Source organism: Jaculus jaculus, chromosome 1 (genome assembly GCF_020740685.1).
Source record: "Jaculus jaculus isolate mJacJac1 chromosome 1, mJacJac1.mat.Y.cur, whole genome shotgun sequence".
NCBI classification, from domain to species: domain Eukaryota; kingdom Metazoa; phylum Chordata; class Mammalia; order Rodentia; family Dipodidae; genus Jaculus; species Jaculus jaculus.
Genome location: NC_059102.1, coordinates 178415681 through 178429181, shown reverse-complemented (window position 1 = coordinate 178429181; position 13501 = coordinate 178415681). Strand labels below are relative to the sequence as shown.

At 44.5% G+C, this 13501-nt stretch overlaps 1 protein-coding gene across 50 annotated transcripts in view; it reads left to right on the top strand.

Moving 5' to 3' along the window:
* Madd (MAP kinase activating death domain) overlaps nucleotides 1–13501 on the top strand; it is a 55829-nt gene that overhangs the window by 23039 nt on the left and 19289 nt on the right. For 6 of the 50 annotated variants that reach the window (XM_004657231.2, XM_004657227.2, XM_045139852.1 and 3 more), the window contains exons 16-29: nucleotides 298–399; nucleotides 1738–1797; nucleotides 2157–2259; nucleotides 2786–2972; nucleotides 3067–3217; nucleotides 3521–3727; nucleotides 5533–5586; nucleotides 6557–6657; nucleotides 8191–8274; nucleotides 8588–8746; nucleotides 10723–10825; nucleotides 11577–11639; nucleotides 11891–12011; nucleotides 12116–12221. In XM_004657231.2, the coding sequence (XP_004657288.1) occupies nucleotides 298–399; nucleotides 1738–1797; nucleotides 2157–2259; nucleotides 2786–2972; nucleotides 3067–3217; nucleotides 3521–3727; nucleotides 5533–5586; nucleotides 6557–6657; nucleotides 8191–8274; nucleotides 8588–8746; nucleotides 10723–10825; nucleotides 11577–11639; nucleotides 11891–12011; nucleotides 12116–12221 (1601 nt within the window). The remainder of the gene's footprint in view (nucleotides 1–297; nucleotides 400–1737; nucleotides 1798–2156; nucleotides 2260–2785; nucleotides 2973–3066; nucleotides 3218–3520; nucleotides 3728–5532; nucleotides 5587–6556; nucleotides 6658–8190; nucleotides 8275–8587; nucleotides 8747–10722; nucleotides 10826–11576; nucleotides 11640–11890; nucleotides 12012–12115; nucleotides 12222–13501) is intronic. The other 44 variants (XM_045139900.1, XM_045139861.1, XM_045139899.1 and 41 more) reach the window with 16 other exon arrangements.

Sequence of the window (13501 nt, the reverse complement as noted above, 5' to 3'; positions counted from 1 at the left end):
CCCACTTCAGATCAGAGGAATATTAACTACCAGCTTCCATGCTTTTGTCAGCAGTAGATGAAAGACTTGGACATTATCATGAGAAGTAGCCAGAGGAAATTTTTACTGGGTTTGGAACAGACCTCACAATGGCTCTGTTGCTTGCTCTATGTGAGACCTGATCCTTTCTAAGGTAGATCAATACATTGGGATGTTGTTTGAAAGGAGTGAGGCAAAGATGATGCTATGGTCACTGGAGTAGAATGCTATAAATGTTTGTCTTACTAACTTGCTGTTCTCATGCACTCCCCCATATAGGCAGCCTATATCGAAACCATAGTACAAGCTTCAGCCTTTCAAACCTCACACTGCCCACCAAAGGTGCCCGAGAGAAGACTACACCATTCCCCAGCCTGAAAGGTAACTGCAGGTTTTCTTTTGTCAAGCCAGGTTTCTCTGGGAGATATGTCAGGTATATAGGTGCTTTTCAGGAGCCCTGTATACTTCCAATCTGGCTGTTGGCTCATACTGCTTTTCCTGGTTTTCACTACATTTAGGCTGTTGGTGGTTATCAGATGGAAATCATCTTTGTAGCTAGAGAAGATCCTGTTATATCAGTTAGGATAATGGCAGTGTGTGATTACTGCTACTTCTGGGGCAATCTATTAGAGACACATAATAACCTAGGAGAATCATCACCTGTCCTCAGTCATCCACAGCTTCCCATTGCATGAAGTTAGGATAAATCCCATTCCAAGCTGCTGGCCCACAGGATCTGTGGTCCGTAGCCACTTCCTGTGGCCCCATGTTAGCTTGCAGGCTATGAGATGGTTTTGTTGGCTTCTAGGGTTGGTTCAGACCTTACTTCAGTCTCATTTGTCATCTTTATGGTTTTTGAGGGCCTTTTTGGAATTTAATTTGGCTTTTGTTTGCTTTCTTTGGATATTGTGTTGAAATATTTAACTTTGTAGAAAGGTCAGTGAGAAGCAGCTCCTTTTCTATTTCTTTATTTATTTACTTTTGAGACAGTCTTGACTTTGGACTTGCAGTCCCCTGCCTGACCTTTCCTAGTGCTGAGATTGTAGCCATCTACTACCACACCTCGCTAGAAATGTCAGGAGCATAAGGAATGTTATGTGGTGGGATGAGAACATGGGATAGGTTCCCACGGATATCAGAGCAGCAGTACAGAGGACTACTACTGCTGCAGTGAATCTACACGTAGCTAGGGAGATCAGGGATGGGAAGCTCTCGGTGTCTGTGGTTTGCATTTGATACATTTGAAGGGAAGAGTAATTAAAACTCTTCATTGCATGCTGATGCTTCATCTCATTTGCTTCACTTATCCCTCCTACCCGTGTTCCATCCTCACAGCTGCACTCTACTTTCTGTGAGAGCATCTGCAAGATGTCTGTTCTCCGTGGGTACCCACAGGTCCTCTGGACCCTGTACTAGATGTTTCATGAAAACCAGTGTTCCCTCTTTCATGCATGTGCCTGTACTAAGGTACCTGAAGGCTCCCTGTATCATTTGCCTTGTGCCTGGCTTAGAGGTCTCAGACTTAAGGATGGTCTTTCTTAGAACCTTGGTTGTCTCCTGGTCACTTGGCTTCCAGCTCTGATGTGCCCAAGAACCAAGGTTATGTGCACTTTTCAAGCTTTGAGAAATTGCTCAGATGATCTGATTTACTGCACCGTCAAGGGGTACAGGGGATGAGGTATTGTGGTGCACCTACTAATTGTGTATTTTGTGTCCCAGTATTTGGGCTAAATACTCTAATGGAGATTGTTACTGAAGCCGGCCCCGGGAGTGGTGAAGGTGGGTCTTGCCTGTGAGCTGTGCATGATCTGTTTTTCCTAGCATCTTCGTGTCTGCCTAAGGGCCATCCTCCTCATGGAGCAAGCACATCACATGACTGGCCTGCCTTGCCTATCCCTCATGACATCCACACTGCCCATGGGGCGTGTTTCCAGTGCATGTGGAGTGGCCTGAGTCTCCATCCCCACCTCCTCCACATTGCCGTGGCTGCTTTCTACCTGTGTGTGATGATGCCCTGATGCCACCTCTCCTCAGCCATTCTGAGGAATGTGCACAGAACATGGCCATCTAGGGCTGTGCTACTGTGACCTCCTGGACTATGACAATGATGTCTCTCATTCCTGCCTTCCCTGCTGTAGGAAACAGGAGGGCCTTAGTGGACCAGAAGTCATCTGTCATTAAACACAGCCCAACAGTGAAAAGGGAACCTCCATCACCCCAGGGCCGATCCAGCAATTCTAGGTAATAAGTGGAAGAACAATTTTTTTTTTTTAAATTTTGTTTTGTTTTCTTGAGACAGGCTCTCGTATAGCCAGCCAGGCAGCCTTGAACTTGATAAGTAGTTGAGGATAGCCTTGAACTGTTGATAATCTTGCCTCCATCTCCCAAGTGCTAGGATTACCTCACTCGACTGGCAGAATAGTTTTAAAGGTTCCCAGATGAAGGTAGCGATTCCTGTACAAAATTTGAGTGATGCTCAGTATTGGGAGAGCAGTTTTTAGTACCATAGGTGGAGTAAGTTTCTGCCAGTGCTTCCCCTTCTTAGTCCTTATGAAACAGTAATGGTTTATGGTATTGAGAAGGACAAAACTATAGGAGTGGGGACTTGACAGAGCAGGTGTCTGGAGAGATGAGGGATGTGGTATCTGCAGACATTTAGAGACTTGGCTTTGCCTTTGCCCCTGGAGACAAACCTTTTGTCTGGTGAAAACGGGGGGTGCTCTGGCAAGGCACAGATAACCACAGAAGTGGTGTGTGGACCCTGTAGTGAGAACCAGCAGTTCCTGAAGGAGGTGGTGCACAGTGTGCTGGATGGCCAGGGAGTGGGATGGCTCAACATGAAAAAGGTGCGTCGGCTGCTGGAGAGTGAGCAGCTGCGAGTCTTTGTCCTGAGCAAGCTGAACCGTACAGTGCAGTCAGAGGATGATGCCCGGCAGGATGTCATCCCAGATGTGGTAAGCATTTGGGCTATGGAATCAGAATCAATTGGGCAGAAGGGTGTGGGCAGAAGGATGTGTTGCCAACTCAAGGCCCTGATTATTTTTGCAGGAGATCAGTCGAAAAGTATATAAGGGAATGTTAGACCTCCTCAAGTGTACTGTCCTCAGCTTGGAGCAGTCCTATGCCCATGCAGGTCTCGGTGGCATGGCCAGCATCTTTGGGCTTCTGGAGATTGCCCAGACTCACTACTATAGTAAAGGTAGGGATCATGTGTATTGGGCAGCATGCTATCTAGAACACTCCTGTTTATCTCCAAGAGAATCAGCACACTTGTCTCCATGGCAAGTTTCCCAGTGCCACATTGCTCCCTATCAGGTTTTGAAATTTGATTTTCTGGCGCATGTTTACATGAAGGGGATTATCGTTCTGTAGTGAAAAATAAGACCTTAGCTTTTCTTTCCTAGACTAATTCTGCTCCATGTCCTTCTACATCCTGGCTCCTCTAGTTTCATTTCCTTGCCTTGATTCTTACTCACTACCTCTTTTGACCTCTGTTCATCAGAACCAGACAAGCGGAAGAGAAGTCCAACAGAGAGTGTAAATACCCCAGTTGGCAAGGATCCTGGTCTGACTGGGCGGGGGGACCCAAAGGCTATGGCACAGCTAAGAGTCCCCCAACTGGGTCCTCGGGCACCAAGTGCTACCGGAAAGAGTCCTAAGGAACTGGACACCAGAAGTTTAAAGGAAGAGAATTTTGTAGCGTCTGTTGGTACGTATGACTGTGTTTGGTGTGCAGAAGGTCCTGGCTTCTTAAATATCCCTCTTTCCTCTCAGTTCATCCAGAGTCCTGCCTTGCTCTTCCCCCTGCTTTGCCTTTTAGAAGAGGGATCCAGGTCTGTGTCCATCTCCAGTGGCATTTCCTTGTACTTCTCTGTCCCTTCCACTTCATCTAGCCATTCCTGCTAGCATCTTAGAAGAACACTGAAAGTTTGCTTCGAGACCTGTGAGACTTAGTGCAGGGAAGGAGACTGAGTCTCAGTTATACTCCTGGTTCCTTTTTAAATTTACATCTGAATTTCTTCACATAGAAGAGAGGCCACGTGAGTTCCTGGAAACTATAGAAAATTTATAGATACATCTTCAGACTGTAAAATTGTGATTGCATGGGTCTCTGCAGGCAGTTTCTGCCATCCAAGCATTATGCTGGTCTGATATTTGATCACTTGTGGCATGTTTGGGTTCTGGATCTCAGATATAGATTTCTGAGTCAGCTCTCTTTCTACCCTTCCTCCCTGGACTTGATGAAAAACGTGCTTATGTTTGCTGTTTCTCCACTTATGCTCTGGGGTGTCAGCTGTTTGGCTCACTCCTGCTTGACCTTGAGTCATCAAGGCTCGCTCTCTTTTTTGGTTCTAGGTCCCTGGGCCCCGTGCTTTTCAGCTGATGCCTCTTTGTCCCAACTCCTAGTAGTTGCTAAAATTTTCATTTGTAAAGGACCTCTAGTTCTCTAATCAGCAAATGTTTTCCTAGAGGCAATAAAGCCTAGCTTTCTCCTGCCCGATGTGATAGTCTAGAAAAAGTATTGACCTACCAATTTGGAAGCCCTGAATCTACTTCCAAACTAAGAATGTGTCTTAGATCATTTCCCTCTCAGGACCTCTGTCTTCTCATCTAGGAAATGAGAAATGAGATTATACTAAATAAACCCTGAATCCTTTCCCAGGAAAAACATTTGCTTCAATAGGTACTCTCTGTGCTTTGCACTGTTGAAATGCTAGTCTTGGCTGATTTTATGTTCTCTTCTTGTGGAAGCCTTTTCTCAGACAGTTGGCTAAGAATGGATCCAGTAGGCAGGCAGTAGTTCTTATGGTGAGTTGGGATTTTTTTGTTAGGCAGAAAGGAGGGATGCTAACTGACTGCATGAGTTGGCCTTTGTCCAATCTAGTGAGTCAAACAGATTGCTTGAGGTGATCATCTCTCTTTTCTGTAATTTGTAGAATGGCCATTCATCAGCTCATTTGGCAGCAAGGGCATGATATGGTAGAAATCACACTGATTGTAAGTTATACACCTTTAATTGTGTGTGCTCCAGCCTGTTTAGGATAGTTTCCTTGTGCCAAAATGAAGGAACTTGGTGATGGCCCCTTCTAGCTCTATGTACTCTGTCACACTGAGATAGGATTAGAAATTTAAAGTTATTAGATCATGAGTTTAGGGGCAGGCAGTGGATCTCTTGATTCCCTACACCTCCCTAAATGAAGGTATCTTTGTATCTCTCGCTCTCTCTTTATTTTCTTTTGTTTTTTTGAGGTAGGGTTTCACTCTAGCCCAGGCTGACCTTGAATTCACTATGCAGTCTCAGGGTAGCCTCGAATTCACCACGATCCTCCTACCTCTGCCTCCCAAATGCTGGGATTAAAGGTGTGTGCCACCACGCCTGGCTTCTTTGTATCTTTTGACTGGTAATACTATGGTCTGAAACTGAATCAACTTGGGTGGGTGGGTTTCCATTTCGTCTGACCAGCCTCTGACTCTCTCTGTCTTTCTCTCCTGCTTGCATTGCATCTGGGGTAGAATTGTGGAACAAGCACCAGGAAGTGAAAAAGCAAAAAGCTTTGGAAAAACAGAGTAAGGAACAAATGCCCCTTCCTGTCTCCAAGTCTCCCATACCTGCCAACTTCCCAGGCCTAATTGGGGCAGGCTTTCTTTGTCAGCCCCACCCCAAATTTGCTCTTGGAGGGTATTTGGATTGAAAGCAGGTAGGTGGTGTGTGACTCCTAGATGTGTGGCTTGTAGGCTGCTCCTTACCTCTCCCCTCATTAGCAATCAGGATGTCTACTGAGTAAAATTCCTTAGACCTTGGTTTTCTATTGCCGCTGAGCTAGTGGTGAGAACCTTTGCTGATTACAGTGTCCCTCATTGGCTGATACCTCCCTCACCCTTAGGAGGCCTGTGGGCATAGTTGGCAGAGATGGTTGCTGTCCCTCCATGTTAAGTCTGTAGCTGCCCAACTCTCTCTGGTGGCTTGCCTAGGCACGCTTTCTTGCTATCTGCCATTCTGTCCTTCTGCCATACCATCGTGGGTGGGTGGGGTAAAAATTTGTTTTTATATCAAATATAGATGCTGTAGGGTGGGGGTAGGTAGTGCCCACTGAAATAGCTGTGTTTTCTTTCTCTCTTTTCGACCTAATCTTTTCTGGCCTCTTTGGACACCTTTGTCTGGGATCACTGAGTGACTTGGAAACACTTAAATGGTCTCAGGCACAGTGAAACTCTGACTCTGGCCATTGAGTGTGGTTTAGATGTCTTTTGTGGAACTTTTTGTTTGAGGATGATTTGCTCATAATTTTCTTAGGTTGAGAAGATGGCTACAGAGTCCCTTGAGACCAGGTCTAATTTGTCCTACTTGGTTCTTAAGGCATCTGGGGATCTCTTCTACTAGCTCCCTGTGTGTGTAGTGGTGGTGGGGGCAGTCCCTGGGAAGGTGACTGAGATGTATTGAACATGTCTGGGACCAAGTTTTGCTGCTCTCCCACTCCCTTCACTAGCTTGCTCCAAACCCTTCTGTGCTGAGTAACAGAAGTTTTCCCCTACTCAGGGCCAGAAGTAATCAAACCTGCCTTTGACCTTGGTGAAACAGAGGAGAAAAAGTCCCAGATCAGCGCAGACAGTGGTGTGAGCCTGACATCTGCTTCCCAGGTTGGTGATAATCTTATTGAAAATTGTCTGTCTGTCTGTCTGTCTGTCTATCTATCTATCTATCTATCTATGGATTTTGTGCATATTAGATAAGCACTCCGCTGAGTTACATTAACCCCAACCCTCAGAATACTTTAAATTAAAAGAAAGAAAACAACAAACTCAAAAGAATGTAACTATCCAATAATAGAAAAATGACTATAATAGACCCATGTAATAAAATATTGTTGTCTATTAAAGATTGGATTCTCAAAAATTTAGTGACATAAACTGGGCATGGTGGTGCATGCCTTTAATCTCAGCACTCAGGAGGCAAAGGTAGGAGGATTGTTGTGAGTTCGAGGCCACCTGAGACTACATAGTGAATTCCAGGTCAGCCTGAGCTACAGCGACCCTATCTTGAAAAACAAAAACAAAAATTTTAATGAAATGTAGGCTGGGAGATGGCTCAGTGGACAAAATGTTTGTCTCCGAAGCATACCTGAGTTTGGATCCTCAGAACCCACATCAAGTCAGATACTGTAGTGCTAGCATCTGAAATCCAGGTAAGCCTAGGGTAAGAAGAGAGAGGAGACTTGTCCAGAAGCTTATGGACCAGCTATCCTGGTGAATGCAGCAGTAAACGAGAGACCCTGCCTCAAGGACCAACACCTGAAGCTGTCTTCTCACTACACACATCTGCATTCACACACAACAAAAAAATAAAAAGAAAGAAAAAAGAAAAAAGCCTGTTACAAAGCTAGGTATGATTCTATTTTTTTTTTCCCCTAGGCAGGGTTTCACTATAGCCCAGGCCTTGAACTCTAGGTGATTCTTCTACCTCACCCTCCTAAATGCTGGGACTAAAGGCATGTGCCACCACACTTGGCTCCCCCCCCCCTTTTTTTAAAAATATATTAGAAAAGACTAAAAAGAGGGCTGGAGAGATGGCTCAGTGGTTAAAGGTGCTTGCTTGCAAAGCCTGCCAGCCCAGGTTCAATTCCCCAGTGTCCACATAAAGACAGATACATAAAGTGGCATATGTGTCTGGAGTTTGCAGTGGCAAGAGGCCCTGATGTGTCCATTCTCTATCTCTATCTCTGCTAGCAAATAAAAAAAATCAAAATATTTTTTTTACAAAGGGGGAGACTACACTAGGTTTAGTGGTTAAGGTGCTGGCCTGCAAAACCTAGTGACCTGAGTTCGATTCCCCAGTACCTACATAAAACCAGATACACAAAGTGATGCATGCATTTGGAGTTTGCTTGCAGTGGCTAGAGGCCCTGGCGTGCCCATTCTGTCTTTCTCTCTCTTCCTCTTTCTGCTTGCGAATAAATAAAAATATTTTTAAAAGAAAAGACTGAAATAGTGGTCACTATGAGTGGCAGATTGGTGGCGTATTTCATTTCCTTTACATGTTTTCTAAAGTGAGTATGTATTTCTTTAGTGTGTATTATTTTCATGATGCAAGTTACACATTTATTCTACCCAGGGAAAAAAATTTGCTCATGGCCTCTCTAGGGATGCTGTCAATGTCCCTGTGTCTTATTTCAGAGGACTGATCAAGACTCTGTCATCAGTGTGAGTCCAGCTGTTATGGTCCGCAGCTCAAGTCAGGATTCTGAAGTTAGCACCGTGGTAGGGGAAGACCACGCTGGCACCTTTGTGGGTGGGGTGTGGGTTTCCTCCTGGGAAGAGGGCTCTTTTTCTTTGGAGGCTGTTTCTAGTCTTAGGTCCGCTTGTGTCTCATGCCTGATATGCACGCCTGCTGTAGGGGTTTGTAAGAGGGATCTTGCCCAGGGCCTCTCAAGTGACCATGAAGGTAGCTGGGAAGCTGCTGACACACTTCTGAAAGTTGATCCTCTTTTTTTTAATGTAGTGATAGAGCTCTAACAGGTATTTTGGGCATCTTGCCCTGGGGATATTCCTTACTGCCTTTTTTCCTTTCCAGGTGAGTAATAGTTCTGGAGAGACCCTTGGAGCGGACAGTGACCTAAGTAGCAATGCAGGTGATGGGCCAGGAGGCGAGGGCAGTGGCCACTTGGCAAGTTCTCGGGGCACTCTGTCTGATAGTGAAATTGAGACCAACTCTGCCACAAGCACCATCTTTGTAAGCTTTGTTTACAATAAAATGAAAGACCATTTCTTGAATGGAGGGAAGAAGTTAGTAAAGAATGAAAAGTTAAGAAATGAGAAGAGCTAGAGAGATTGCTCAGTGGTTAAAAGCACTTGCTTGCAGGCTCAGTTAAGGCAGTATCACAGAGATACAGACACTCTGAGGTTGTTGTCAGACCTTCACATGTGGCTGCCCCCCCCCAACAATTTTTTAAAAGAGAATGAGGCCAGGCATGGTGGTGCATGCCTTTAATCTCAGCACTTAGGAGGCAGAGCTAAGAGGATCACTGTGAGTTTGAGGCCAGCCTGGAATACTGAGTGAGTTCCAGGTCAACCTGGACTGGAGTGAGACCCTACCTTAAAAAGAGAGAGAGAGAATGAGAGTGCATGGATGAGAAGGAAAAGGTACTGTTGGGGGTATAGTTCAGTGGTAGAGCATTAGCCCAGCATGTACAAGGCACTTTGAAAAAAAAAGAATTTGCCAGTAGTTATCTGATAAAGCCTTGGTCAGGTATAATGAAATTATTTTTTTCTTTTATGCTTTTTAGACAATCTCAGTATATAGCCCATTCTAGTCCCAAATTTGTACTATTTCTGTTGCAGACTACCAAGTGCTAGGATTATAGATGTATGCCATTATGCTCAGCTGGTAGCAATTCTTCCTTTTTTGTTTTTCAAGGTCAGGTCTCACTCTAGTCCAGGCTGATCTGGGATTCACTATGTAGTCTTAGGGTAACCTCAAACTCATGGTGTTCCTCCTACCTCTGTCTCCCGAGTGCTGGGATTAAAAGTGTGTGCCATCACACCTGGCTAGAAATCCTTTTTTGTTCTTACTTTAGACACACTGCTTTATATGCTTCTTTAGACATCATTAAATGCTCTGAGACATGATATACTATGTTTTAGAGAGAATAATGGATAGTCTTTATAAAAGCTCCTTTTTTTTTTTTTTTTTTTTTTTGAGGTAGGATTTCACTGTAGCCCAGGCTGACCTGGAATTCTGTGTAGTCTCAGGGTGGCTTCAAACTCATGGCGGTCCTACCTCTGCCTCCCAAGTGCTGGGATTAAAGGCATGTCCCACCATGCCTGGCCCTTATCTTTTATCTATGGGAAAGAATGGAAGATAAAATTTAAATAAAATCAATTTTGTACAACTAGTGCTCATTTCTACTCCCAGATTCTTCTGTATTTATGTTTTCAGTAGAGCAAATAACCTCCCCGAATGAAGGCTAGATAGGATGAAGAGTCAGCAGGGTTTCTCAGGTAAAGGGGCCTTGACTCTGAGTTTGGTTTTTATTTATTATTATTTTATTATTTATTTTTATTTATTATTTTTTTAATTACTAAAACCAGTCTGGTCTCACTCTAACTCAGGCTGACCTCGAACTCACTCTGTAGTCCCAGGTTGGCCCCAAACTCATGGTCATCCTTCTACTTCTGCCTCCCAAGTACTGGGGTTAAAGGTGCATGCTACCATGCCCAGATACACAGGCTGTTTTAATTAGAGTATTTAAAATCTTTCCTTCTGTGTCATACATTTAGAGAAAGCATGATTTGAGGGGTAGGAGATGGGCAGGATGGTTGAAGCATAGTCTCATGTAGCCCAGGTTGGCCTTAAAATTGTATAAAGCCAAGGCTGGACTTGAAGTACTGGTCTGCCTGCCTCACCCTCTCAAATGCTGGGGTTGCAAGTGTGTGCCACCATGCCCGGCTTTAAATGTAGTCTTACAGCCACTTAAGATTGAAGATAATCCGAATGAAACTGTGATTGGTTTAGGGAAGCAGTAACAGCAGGATTATCATATTAGCTTTCGTCAAATACTAGATACAACATTGCAGCAGAAGCAGGAGTATTAAACTTGTGTTGTTAATGGGTGATGCCTTGGATATGAGCCTTTTGGTGAGGTGTTTCATTTACCTTGTTCCTATTCATTGGTACATCTGGCAGCTGACCTACCACCTTGTCTCCAGGGTAAAGCCCACAGCTTGAAGCCAAAAGGGAAGCTGGCAGCCAGCCCAGTTCACTCTTCTGAAGATGTAAGCCAGCGAGTCTATCTGTATGAAGGACTCCTAGGTAAGAAAGACTGGGATAGCCTCTTGTACTTACTCAGCCAGGGGACAGTGTAACCCTGAGCAGTAGATGCTTGGCTTTTTGCTAATCTCAGTGTCAACATCAGATAGCATTTTAGGACCTGGGGAGATCAGTGGTTAAAAGCTCTTGTTTGCAAAGTGAGCCAGCCCAGGTACAATTCCCTAGCCACTCACATAAAGCTGAACAGTCTTCCGATAGCAGTGGCAAGAGACTCTGGTGTGCCCGCATGCACACACATGCAAGTGAATAATTTTTTGTTTGTTTATTTTTCGAGGTAGGTCTCACTCTACTCCAGGCTGACCTGGAATTCACTATGTAGTCTCAGGCTGGCCTCAAATGCACAGCAATCCTCTTACCTCTGCCTCTCAAGTGCTGGGATTAAAGGTGTGAGCCACCATGCCCAGCTAAAGATAGCATTTTTATTTTATTTTTTTCGAGGTAGGGTCTCATTCTGGTTCAGGCTAACCTGGAATTAATTATGTAGTCTCAGGCTGGCTTTGAACTCATGGTGATCCTCCTACCTCTGCCTTCCGAGTGCTGGGATTGAAGACATGAGCCACCACACCCAGCTAAGATAGCATTTTTAAATTGGAACCAAAATACCAGTGGTGTCTGGAACAAACAGGGGATGAAAAATAGATTGCATTTTGATATTAATCAATAGCTGGTGTCTTTCTGTCTTTCTTTCTTTCCTTTCTTGCTACCATGGTCCTTCCTGCTCACAAATTGGCAGGAAGGGACAAAGGATCGATGTGGGACCAGTTAGAGGACGCTGCTATGGAGACCTTTTCTATAAGTAACTGCCTTTCTTTGTGTGCTGTGTTCACCCCTCCTGCTTGGGAGGGGCTGGGCTTCACTTGGAGGCTTTTGGGGCTGGTGGCAAGAATGTTAGATCTGGGATAGAAAGGTTTGTGTTTCCTTTGTCCTGGAGTTTGGAATAACCTTGTTTTCTCTGGAGTTTATTCTGTTTTCATTTGGCAGCTGTATTCTTTAAATGTTAGATAAGTTCTACCCCCTCAAAAAACAAAAGCCCTTTATTCTACACAGGCAAAGAACGTTCTACTTTATGGGACCAAATGCAGTTCTGGGAAGATGCATTCTTAGATGCTGTGATGTTGGAGAGAGAAGGAATGGGAATGGACCAGGGTCCCCAGGAAATGATTGACAGGTATGACACTTAGGAAACCCATGAAAGTGTGCCCACTCAGCTCCTCCTGGTGATTTCTGTGACCTGCCGCCTGAGGGCTGACTTGTGCCTGATCACCTGCTTAGGTACCTGTCGCTGGGAGAACACGACCGGAAGCGCCTGGAGGATGATGAAGATCGTTTGCTGGCCACACTTTTGCACAACCTCATATCCTACATGCTGCTGATGAAGGTAGTGTTGATTCTGCTTACGTCCAGCTGTCACTGTCACTGATACTGAAAGGGCAGTTGGGAAGCTGTCAAAGCTTCTTATGGGGATGTCTTCCTGACTGAAAGTTTGAGGACTTGCTGGCAGCTTACACACCCTCCATCCATTTAACCGAGGCTGCCAGGTTGTTTTGCTAATGACTGTTGATCATCCGATCCTACTTATTTTGAATTCTATGTGCTTCCTTCATTAAGTTGTTTTAGGAAACCAGTAGAACTCCCTACAGAATTTAACTGAATTAGTACCTCTTTACAAAATCAGAGCCAGGTGTGATGGAGCTATGTCTTTAACCCCAGCACTCAGAAGGCTGAGGTCAGAGGATCATTATGAATTTGAGGCCAGTCTGGAGCTACCAAGTGAGTTCCAGTTCAGCCTAAGGTAGAGACCCTACCTCAAAACAAAACAAAACAAAACAAAACAAAACAAAACAAAACAAAACAAAACAAAACAAAACAATCAGTAGCAAGTTCTAAAACCTTTGAAAGGGTACTCAGAGTGCATTTTTATGCACTAGCCCTTTATCATGTAGAATTTTTCTATGTCTATAAAAAGAGCTGCCCAGCCAGACATGGTGGTGCATCTCTGTAATACCAGCACTCTGGAGGTAGAGGCAGGAGGATCTGGAGTTCAAGGTCTTCCTCAGTTGCATGGCAAGTTCAAGATCAACCTGGGTTATATATGCTCTTAAAAAAAAAAGCCGCTGGGTGTGGTGGTGCACACCTTTAATCCCAGCATTTGGAAGGCAGAGGTTGGAGGATCGCTGAGAGTTCAAGGCCACTCTGAGACTTCATAGTGAATTCCAGGTCAGCCTGGGCCAGAGTGAGACCCTACCTCGAAAAAAAAACAAACAACCTATTAAAGTAATGGTAAGTTCTAGGTTGATTTGGTTGTGCTTGGTATTATTATAGCTGTGGATGAAGTATGTTAGCAATGCTCTGAAAGGGAAACATGGGTTTGGGACTGATGGTAGAAGAGAACTGTCTTGAGAATGAGCCTCCAAGTTTCTCCTCCAACTGTTCTTCTCAGCCTCTCTAAGTTGAAGGAATTAGTTAACTAACTGCAAAGAATGCCCTGCAAGACATCCTCGTTTGGTTCATCTTGAGTTTCAAGGTTCCCTCCACTTAGCTAAATTCTAGTTGACTTTGGTTGGGGGAAGGATAATTATCATTAACCTTCAGAGGGTGTCTGAGCTACAGTTGAGTCCCAGTGTAACTAAATGACTTGTTTCTAAATTATACTCTAAG